Source organism: Juglans regia, chromosome 12, assembly GCF_001411555.2.
Source record: "Juglans regia cultivar Chandler chromosome 12, Walnut 2.0, whole genome shotgun sequence".
Taxonomy (NCBI): Eukaryota; Viridiplantae; Streptophyta; class Magnoliopsida; order Fagales; family Juglandaceae; genus Juglans; species Juglans regia.
Window position 1 is genome coordinate 31,411,135 of NC_049912.1, and position 11,729 is coordinate 31,422,863.

General features: G+C 35.7%; 1 protein-coding gene across 1 annotated transcript; it reads left to right on the plus strand.

Annotated features, from left to right (window-relative positions):
• Nucleotides 1–1,977: 1,977 nt before the first annotated feature.
• LOC109005284 (methylesterase 17) lies at nucleotides 1,978–6,099 on the plus strand. Its single transcript, XM_018984135.2, has 4 exons — nucleotides 1,978–2,361; nucleotides 2,504–2,644; nucleotides 5,225–5,359; nucleotides 5,503–6,099. Exons 1-4 carry the CDS (start codon nucleotides 2,104–2,106, stop codon nucleotides 5,773–5,775), a joined length of 807 nt encoding a protein of 268 aa, XP_018839680.1. The 5' UTR covers nucleotides 1,978–2,103; the 3' UTR covers nucleotides 5,776–6,099.
• Nucleotides 6,100–11,729: the final 5,630 nt, after the last annotated feature.

Here is an 11,729-nt window from a genome sequence, read left to right on the forward strand (position 1 = left end):
GAAATATCTCTAATAGATTATAGAACATCTTTGAACACATCACCTCTCCCCCCAGTCATGTAATGTGACGAAGATCAACCACCTCCTTCCTTCCCTCAGTTTTAGGTACAGACCGATAAAGATCGACAATCAGCCGTGCCATCAAGAAATCACTGTAGTCGGGAGAGAGGAAGAAAAAGATTCTTTGGGTGAAGTAGGCAGTAAAAAGGTTGAATGTGTGATAAAACTCGATGCTGGCCTGTTAATGATAAGGAAAAAACTACTGCAAGGACAAGACTGACTTGGGTCCCCTACAAGTTACTCATCTTTACAGATGCTAGCGTCATCAAAAGTAGGTTCATTTCCCAATGCAAGCTGCTTGTAGCCTTTTCTATTATAAAAATAATACTACTTCCGTACTTTCATGACCGAAATTATCCGAGATTACAAAACCTTTTACTGTTAGAGATGTTGGGGGGTGAGGTTCTTTTATGATTTTATCTCAATCACGATCCCATGTTCCTGGAGGCTTCACTAATTTCCTCGCATGGAAACTCTACGACGTCACGTGAGGATAACGAGTTCAAGATAGCAAATTTTTTTTTTTTTGAGAACCGAAGAACTTCATTTATTATGAAGAAAATGTAAATGCAATACAAAGCACAAAACTAACAATCAGACTTAACAAATAAATACATCAATCCTGTAGGATAAGTTCAGCATCAACATTCAAACTGGCTTTAATAAAATCTGGAGAGTAGTGCCACCATTGAAGAGTGCTCTCCACCACCCGTGCATGCCTAGCCAATTTGTGTGCTATCCTATTTTCCTGCCATCCAACATGTTAAACATCATAAGATTGGAATTGAGATAACAATAAATTGAAGGGCGGCACTATACACAAATTAATTGGCGTGCAAATATTTAATTTGCCCATAAAATTTCGTATGTACGTAGTTGATTAAAAATTTAACCGGGCCGGTCAGATATTTAATTTGTCCAGTTGCATGCTTAATTACAAGTTGTTAATACATATATATATATATATATATAACTTGGTCAGAAGTCAATATTTTTGTTTCTTGACCACTCCTCATAGGTTTGATGGAGATTACGACATTTTGTGTCCAACGCGCACAGAGAAGAGATAAGGGAAACCATTATTTAAAATTTCTTGGACTTGATATATTCCAATAACACGCAGTAAGCAACAAAAGGAAAAAGGATATATATGGCTGGCCCCCAGTATGCGATTGAGCAAATAAATAAAATCAATTAAAATAAGGGAATAACTACACACAATGCATTTCATGAGTAAAAATCAAATTTTGTTTCAAGAGAAAAAAAAAAAAAAGTATTTATACAAAATTAATTCTTGCCGCTGTACTATTGAAGGGCAAATCTCCATTTCCAAATATGCGTCCGTAGTCTTTGCTAAAAATGTCCCCTAAATTATTCACAACATGTATTTGTTTGGAAATAATATTCATCTCATCCTATTTTATTTTCTTCTTAAATATTATTTAAATATAAACACTTTCAAACTAATCATTATAATTTTTTCAAATTAATCATTACAACTTTTTGAAACTTCTAAATAAAATAAAAAATAATTCAACTTTTTTAAATTTCAAAATAAAAATAGTATTAAAAAATTATTATATTATAACAATATTTTAACTTTATAAATATTTAACTCAAATTATATATCTTATTACTATTCACAAACCATTTTACTACTATTTATAAAATTATTATATCATCTCATTCCTCTATTTTTTCCACAAACATGAGTATATCATGATTCATTCGGTACTGTTGCAATTTTGGTGCCATGTGACTTGTGAGCAATGACTTAGATAACATCAATGCAAAAGCAGGTTCACTCGGTAAAAGAATCAAATTTTCTTACAATGGACCGGAGCGCATGTAATGAAAACTCATGGAAAAATATTGGAACAATATGATTAAATTATAATTTAAAGCGCATATGATGATACCCCATGACTATTCCCAATTTCACATGATAAAGCATCCCCAACGGGGGAAAAGAGAAAGAAGCCATACAGGAGTAAGATTGGAGGCCTGCTGGGAGCACAAAACCAAAGATCGACCAAGAACGCCATGGGAGATGAGCTTCGTAAGACAGAGAAGGCAGCACCACCCTTGAAGCCACACTTTGTGCTGGTGCATGGTATAAGTGGGGGAGGTTGGTGCTGGTACAAAATCAGGTCCCTCATGGAGCATTCCGGTTTCAGGGTTTCGTGTATTGACCTTAAAAGTGCCGGAATAGATCAAACCGATCCTGATTCCCTTCTTTCTTTCGATGATTACAATAAGCCACTCATGGACTTCATGTCTAGTTTGCCCGATGATGAACAGGTTGCATATATATGGTCTTAGTTTGTCCTTTTCATATTTGGATATGGTTATTAAAATCTAATCGGATCATGTATATAATATCGTGTGTATGTTTGTGTGTGTTTTAGGTAGATTAATGATATTTTCTTTTTCCTTCACGCAGGTTATCTTAGTGGGACATAGTGCCGGAGGACTGAGTGTAACTCAGGCTACACATAAGTTTGCAAAGAAAATCTTCCTAGCGGTGTATGTGGCAGCAACCATGCTCAAATCGGGCTTCCTTACAGATGAAGACGTCAAAATTGTAAAGCTCTTTTATCCTAACCCTGTGTTCCTCACTTTTGGCTCTCACTTGCTTAAATTAATTAACTGGTTGAGCTTTATTATATTATAACAATAAATATAGGAGATCATGTAATCATTAGCGTGAGAAAAACTAGTCTGAGCGATCGTATGGGGTCGTATGAACTCGGCCTTCCCGAATCCCGGCCCGCTCTGGTGAGAGTAGCTCGCAGGGCGTGGGAGGGGGAAGAGATTGCTGCCAACTGTCTTTAAAGTCAAATGACTGTGAGGTAATTGTTGTCTGTCTAATATTAGATACAGTTTTAGAGTATATAAATATTTTATATTTTATATATAAAAAAAGTGAGATCTATCATTAAAAAAATAAGTTTTTTCATTTAGGTCTCATATTTATCTATTTTAAAAAAAAATGTGCAAGACTTGCACACATATTACTAGGGGTGCAAATGGTCCGGTCTGGTCCGGTTCGGCGATGTACCGAATATTTTTCATCATTTTTTGGACCGAACACCCATACGGACCGGATCGGAACCGATAGCTATCGGTCCGGTCGGTCTATTCGGTCCGGCCTTTTTATTTTTATTTTTTTAAATAATTAATAAAAAAATTATTTAAAATACTAAATTAAATTAAGTGAATTATTAATGTGGATTATGTAACAAACTCAATAAAAAAAATATTTTATATGGTCAATGATAATAAATTAGATGAAAATTATATTATTAATTTATATAATTACTATATAATTAACTAATTGATATTTATATATTAGTTAATTCATAGAATATTAACAAGTGTTAATAACATATTTAAAATTTTATATTGTTAATAGTGATAGGTTAGATGAAGATATATATAAAATATTGTTAATTTATAGAATATTAACAAGTATATTAATAACATATTTAAAATTTTATATTGTTAATTGTATAATTATTATATAAATAATATATATAAAATATTTTTTTATTTTTATTTTTCATTCTGTCTGATCCGACCCGAAAAATCCTGGACCGTGGACCGGACCGAAACTTTTCGGTCCTCTCAAACGTGAACTGAGATTGACCATTTAAATCTCGGTCCGGTCCGGTCAGACCGTTCGGTCGGTCCGACCGGACTGTTTATCACCCCTACATACTACTATAAATATCATTTCTCTTTATGATTACTTTGACTCATCCTCCTCGGTGCCTAGCAAGTACTCTTTCTACTACTTTAGAAGCGTTGCGCTGTTTACACCTCCCCCATAAGAAAATTAATGCAATGAATTTTTCTTTTTAATTTGAGAAATATTTTAATTACTAATAAATTTTATAAAAATAAGCTCACAAACTAACGTGTCTTGATATGGTATGTTAGGTTATAAAACTATTTTTATTATAATGTAGATCTAATATATCATATGAAACGATATCAATTTATAAGTTTATTTTTATAGAATTTCTTTGTGCCTTGTAGCCATAAGTTGTCAAATACTACTCGTACGAAAGAATATTTATCTTTCTCAACAATATTCAATATATGTTAGTAAGCAGAAAAAGAAGTAATTAAGCTGCATAAGAATGATTCCTAGGATATAAAGAACAATCAAATACAATTCAGTTGTCCTCGTTGCTGATTGCCGAATACCATTTTTTTCTACCAAGAGTCGAAGGCTCAAAATAAGTATATCCATACTCTAGAGTTGACAATAAGACAAAAGGTAGAGACCGCGTAATGCGATGCTGAAACTGGAATCCATAATCATCCAAGTGTTCCAATTGTAGGTTAAAGCTAGGCGTTTGCAAGAATGCAAAAGAAACATGTCTAAGCATGGAATGTAATCGAGAAGGGTGATGCCTCATGCGCTTGGTTTGATGGTCAAGAAAATAAAGGTAGCAGAGGAGCTGGATGCGACAATGTTTTTGGGATGACACGGGGTTTAAAGTGGACGGAACAACATAGATTTGAAAAAATGAGAGAAAAAACAAACAAAGATAACATGAGGAAGTAAGAGGGGAGAGGGGGAAGGAAGGGTGGCGGGTGGAGGAGATGGCCAGAGGACTGCCTCCCTTCCCCAGATCACTAGTGCATGAGGCGACGAAAATGGAACCTTCACCCTGGGCTGGAGGGTAAAGAATTGATGTTTATCGGTTAAGGAGAAGAAATGGAAAAGTTGCATATGCCAAAAGCTTAAAAAGGAAAATGAAAGCCATAGAAGACGTAAGAAATAGAGTTGAGGGGTGGGAAGTACTTGTGGGAAAGAACTAGAGGTTATAAAGAATATCATTTCAATGGCATGAAAAATGAGAGTAACGTTGCTGGGAGACAATCTCCATGATGCCTCGAAATTAAGATCACTAGTTTCTTTTTTTCCCTAACTAACTAATTGCACATTTGGCCCTGACAAGTAGGCAACTTAATTACTAATCAACAAAAAAGGGCAATAAAATTAAAAAAGCTAATGCAATGTGTCTTTTAAAAATATAGGAGTAAGAAATTGGTTGGAATATTTAGTCCGCGATTAATGATGTATGTGGGATCAGTTTAGTCTGTTTACATGAGAAGTAAGGTAAATAATCCTCAATTTTATCTGTAACAGGGAGTACCCGATCTATCTGAATTTGGGGATGTTTACGAATTAGGATTTGGATTGGGTCCGAATCAACATCCAACAAGCGCCCTTGTCAAGCAGGAATTTCAACGAAAAATCATCTACCATTTGAGCCCCCGAGAGGTAATTTTTTCATAGTTGCTTGCTTCAATAATGTGTTTGTGCGTGTGCGTAGTAGATACTAGATACACATGCATATATAGAGACGCACATATTTTAAAGTCAGGAAATATTAATGACCGAAATGCCATGTGGATCTTCCTCAGGATTCAACCCTAGCTGGGATGCTTTTGAAGCCAGGACCATTCAAAGCATTACACACTGCTCGTTTTCCAGGAGATCATAACATAGATATGGTGCCGCGGATCTACATCAAGACTGCGCACGATCGGGTGGTGAAACCGGAACAACAAGATGCAATGATAAAAAAGTGGCCACCATCCCATGTGTATGTTTTGGATAGCGATCACAGCCCCTTCTTCTCCACACCATTTCTGCTCTTCGGCTTCCTTCTCAAGGCTTTAGCTTCTTTTGGTTAATTTCAGTGTTCGACATATATATATATATATTCTCTATTTATCGCCCTAGGTCTCTTACTATTTATCTCCACACAATTTCTGTCTCAGTCCTCGAATGAAGGACATGGGCTATGGGTCTTGGTCCAGTTTAATTTCATTTACAATTTTAAATTCAACATGTATTTGGACTATAATATAGTTAGTGGGCCTTAGTTTTATTTTCTCGTATGCTTTTAGTGTGTTAGCCTGGGCCCATGTAAGGGTCATCTCCTTTATGTATGAGCCAATGTATCTAGGGTTCATCTATCCAGAAAGTTAATGAAAATTCCTATTTCCTTTCCCTTATCTTCTTCTTCATTTCTTCTATGGAGATGCTCCTCTAGAAGTGAGCAATTTCAATATATTTTTCTTTAAGTAACTAGAGGTGTGTTATAAGTGGTATCAGAGCCACCCCACGTTTGCAGTCCGTGTTGGCACGGTTGCAATTGTACGGCACGGGGGGTGATGCCGGCATGACAGTGTTCTTCTGGGGCTAGGAAAGACCTAGCTCACAGCCAACCCGTGTGAGCGGCGGGACCGCCGTGGACGTCGGCTGCGGAGCATGATGGTTGTTACGATTCCACATCGACTAAGTATAAGATTTGTTGGTGGTTTATAAGCCTCTAAGCACCATTCCCTTGCAAGCCGGTTTTCAAGGATGAGTTTTATCTAATGGGTTCATAACAACTTGTACCACACCTCTAGTTACTTAAAGAAAAATATATTGAAATTGCTCACTTCGAGGGGAGCACCTGTATAGAAGAAATGAAGAAGAAGATAAGGGAAAGGAAATAAAAATTTTAATTAACTTTTTGGATAGATGAACCCTAAAGCCCTTGGCTCGCACATAAAGGAGATGATCCTTACGTAGGCCCAGGCTAACACACTAAAAGCATATAAGAAAAATAAAACTAAGGCCTAAGGCCCACTAACTATATTGTAGTCCAAATACATGTTGAATTTGAAATTGTAAATGAAATTAAACTGATCCAAGGCCCATAGCCTATGTCCTTCATTCGGGAACTGTGACAAACTATCCCCATAGAAGCACCTTGTCCACAAGGTGCGGCATCCTTGCCCACAATTGAACTACCACCCGAGTAAAAAATGAAAATTTTCTTTGTATTTACCACAAGTCCAACCCAAGCACCAAGACCGGTACCCACCATTCCAACACCAAACCCAACCAATGATGTCGCTCCGTCAATCAACTACTCTTCCTTGTTCAACTCATGATACAAGACCTTGATTGTAATTGTACCTCTATCCTTCTTATCTTTTATTTTCAACATGTTAAGTGATGATAGCAGTCTCAAGTCAAACTCTTAATGTCAGCTTCAAGCTCAATCAAGGGTAGCTCTACCAACCCCAATCTCTTGTCTTGCCCAATGTCCATATTAAAGACCTCGAGTACAGGGGTCCGTGTCTCCTTGTCTTCTGCAATCAACTCAAATGTCTGATTCCAAACAGGATTGAGGTTGTTCTCAAAAACTTTTGTTTTGACCTTGAAGAGTGGCCGAATATACACAGCAACATAAGGATCAGATTTTCCAATCATTTCCATGTTCTTCAAATCATTTGCCTTCACGACTGTCAAGACAATCTTTTCTAGTGGTTTAAGCTCTAATTCACTTGTATCGACAAGTATACCACCAATTAGAACAACAATCCTGTGGGGCCACTGGAGCATGTTTGTGACAATTGAATTCACGGTAGAATCACTCATATCTAAAAGTCCAGGGATAGTTATTAAGCTTCCACCAACAATTTGCTTCATTCCCTGTCTAAGCAAACTATAGGCAAAGCCAATATTAATTGCAGTCTTCATTTCATCTCCAATCAAAACCAACTTTACTGGTTCATCAATAATCTCTCCTAATTTCTCTTGACGAGCTAGATTTCGAAAGCACCACACACCCAACAACAAACACCTAAAGATCAAACCCACGACACTCCTAATTGTCATTTTCACAAACAATTGAGGCGCAAAGTGAGATGCCTCTTGAGCAGCCTTTAATCTAGCTGCTTTTGTTTTAGATCGAGCTTGAGAACTAAGTTTGTAATGCCTGATCAAGTCAATATAATAAGGTACAAGAGCCACCACCCAAGTCATATCAGCCATATTATTCGCATATGGGAGGGCAAACTTGAACAAAAGCATCCTCTTGTGTGTGCCTAGGTGTTGATCAGAGAAATGCATCGAGATGAAATGTTTTCCAAATTTCTCAAAAGCTTTTTCTCCAAAAACCTGATAAAAAAAAAACTTCGTGATCAAATCCGTCCACTTTAGCGTCCCATCCACAGTCTAAAAAACTGGTCTGGATTCAAGGCTTTCATAGTACTTCAAGAACTTGTCCACAATACTCTCGATGAAGCTATTCATTCTGAGAAGTGAAAACTCGTAGCACAGGAACATGAGCACTGAATTGGCAAGCGAGACGATCTCTGAACATGAGCTTCCAAAACTGCCTTCCAGAATTGCGTTGCAGGTCCAAGTAGCATATGGAGCTAAATTGCCATGGCCGTCGAACGTTTTGAGCTTTTGTGAGTAGTAAGGAGGTTGAGAAATAGAGGCTATGGCGTTGAGACTGACGAGGTCGCTGCAAGCTAGGTTCATGCATCATGAAAATCATGCAGTCTGGTTGTTTCCCTCTGATCTTGAAAATCATAAGGGTACCCATTCCAGATCTCATTCCCGCTTCCGTAGCTCTTGTGAGTTGTGCCTTAGCTTTTATCAAACACATTACATGCAGCTCTCATACTGATGATCTTTCAGCAATCAAGTTTGCTTGACATCAAATGGAAATGAAGAAAGACATGGAAAATAGAGGAAATAAACGAGAAAAATATAGCAAGGAGTGGAAGAAGAGTTGTTGGCTTTTTGGATTTAAAGTGACATCGACAGAACAAAGGTTAGAGAAGAAGAAATGTGAGGAAACCGATGTACATGCCATGAGGGAGGAAATTAAGGGCCTTGAAAATATGTGTTTGTTTCTCGAGAAAGTGCAGGAAAAGAAATAAATCTGAGGGATCTCCTTTCTCATTTGCCCAAGAATTGCTTAAGAAGATGAGGAGAAGAGACAGGGAAAAGAAACACCACCTGGGTCAAACTCTCGTCTGGTGCATAGGAAAATAAGGGTGCCAAAATCCTTACCATTGATGCCGAGAATGGTTCCCATAGCTGGTTCCACTCTGTTTTTTACTATGGCTTGATTATGGCCCGGTACAATCGTTGGAAGGGGAGGAACCAAGGACTTTTTTGGAACAAAGGAAAAAAAAATCTTGTTGAGACTGAATTCCTCATTTTCTTTCATCGTCTCTGCGAGTTCATCTTCCTGCAATGCACAAAGTTGATGTTCCAGGTGGGTTAAATTTGTATCGAAGTTGCTACTGAAATCTTCAAAGTCGTTCTTGACATCCTTGAATGTCTGTAGGACAATTTCAAAACGTTGATGTGATTGTTCAAGCTGCTCCTTGATTTTGAGCAATGATGAGAGAATTTTTTTCAGTTCCATGGATTGATGAAACAGCTGCAAAGGAAAGTCTGTCTCTAGATACCACTTGCATGAACCCACTAGGTAGAACTCACTTTTGAAAACCGGCTTACAAGGGAAATGTGTCTAGGAGTTTATAAACCCCCAACCAATCTCATACTTAGTCAATGTGGGATTGTAACAATTTCGGATTATGATTGAGGAACAAAACTTATCTCTTGTTTCTTTTTTTCTCCCTTAAATTGACAAATTTCCCGATTGAGGATCTAATTGTAAGTATCGAATGCTAAATTGTATACTTCATTCCAAAGGACTACAATATGCATGGATGACGCCAAGGTTTCAGAGGATTCAAGGAAGAAAACATTCAATAAGAGAAAAATAAACGTAAAATAGGTCCATTAGATCAATACTGTGATCTCATTTCAAATTTTCAATACTTTATATTCCATTCGGATTAGCGAAAGGATGCAATTTATGAAAATTAGGTTGAAATAAATTTTGATAAACTGAAAAACGAAAAAATCTATTCGCAAGCCTTCTTATTGATAAGTTTTGAAATAATGCTTACTCTTAGATTTATGAACTATGAGAGAGAGAGAGAGAGGGGTAATAAGATGAGAATTATTGGAGATAGCTAAGGTCTCGTTTAGTTATAAAGATAAGATGAGATGAAAGCTGAATAAAATCTTGTTAGAATTTAATTTTTTAATATTCTTTTTGTTTTTAGATTTGAAAAAAATGAATTGTTTATTGTATTTTGTATGAGAGTTTGAGAAATTTATAATAGTTAGATGAGATGAGATAAAATGAGTTGAGATGATTTGTGTAACCAAACAATAGCCTCTCTACCCACAACTCCAAATCCCTCGTGCTTCAAGGAGGAAATAAAGAACGAAGGCAAGAGGAAAAGTCTAAAGAAGAGGAAAAGACAACCTTTCAATTGTGGCTAATTGTGCATCTCTACTTGTGCATGCAGTGCCCCCGCAATCTCTAATTGTGCATGCAGGGCACTCCTAATTTGCATCTCTTGCTGTTCCTTGTACTAACATTCTAGTACATGGAATCCCAATTGTGGAATCTATTCCGTGTTTACTTCTACGTAAAAGGATTGAAGTTGAGATTCGATTAAAGTCTAATTGGGAAAAAGATAGGCATAGCTGGCAAACCAAGCAAAATATAAGGAAAATGCTACTTTACTCCTTAATTTAAACCACTCACTATACTTCATTGATGTGACATATTAAAAAATTTTAAAAAAATTAAAACACAAACATAAAATGGTAGATAGAATCTAAAATTTTAATCCTCTTTTTTATTTTTTAGAGCCATTTTATTTTGAATATATATTTTTAAAAAATGATATATATTCTCCAAATGCATAAGTCTCGTGCAAGCACTTCATAAAAAAGTAAACCCCACCGTGAAAAAGTTTGAAAAACTCACTTTTTCAAAGTGGAGTCCACATTTTAAAAAATTACTTGTACCTAGTATTACTCTATATTTTTTTAATAATTCACGTGACACTATATTGTGATATCACATTAAAGAAACAAAATGAGTGATATAAATTAGAGGTATAATAACATTATCCAAAATTTAAAATTGTCCATTGAGAAGATTTTATCTAAAAGAAAAGCACAAAATACGATAAGAGAAAACAAGCATTATCCTTGTGTTTTTGCCTACTTTAATAGTTTCCAACCCAAAGTTTTGAGTTTTCCATTTTAAATTAAGAAAAAGAGAATTGTTATAGAGATAAATAGATTACATAAAAATAAATTTATAAATTAATATAATTTCATAAGATTTGTTAAATCTATTTTATAATAAAAATAATTTTAAATCTGACGTATTAATCAAATCACGTCAATTTATAAATTTATTTTTATGTAATTCTTTTGTGACTAAAATATTTTCCTATAAAAAAATTCCAGTTGCAAATAGTTCCATGAGCAGGGGGTCCAGCCCTTCTTTACTACGTGCGTATCTCACTTGTTTACAGCTCTTATAGGCTGCTTTCAAATGCAATGATTAGGACCCATCATCTCTCAACATTCTTTAACGTAGCATAAAATTATTGAAAAATACGTGAAATATTATAACTAATTTTCAATCATTTAATACAAGTCAATAATGGTGAGAGGACGATAGCATTAAAAATCGAAATACTCCCTTTTTCTACCTCTCCCCATTTCCATCTAATGAAATTGAAAGACATCCTTACGGTCGAGATAAAATAGAAATAAGAAATCTATGACCAAAAGGATTTAGTACTCACAAAACTGGTAATAATATTCAACATGTTTCACCTCACGCTATAGACCAATTCAGAACCTGAAACCACTACTTCCTATAAGTAGTTCAACATGTTTTACCTACTCTCAGAAGCTTCTGTTAACATCTTTGAAAAGCGTCCAGACTATACATACTAGTCTCAAA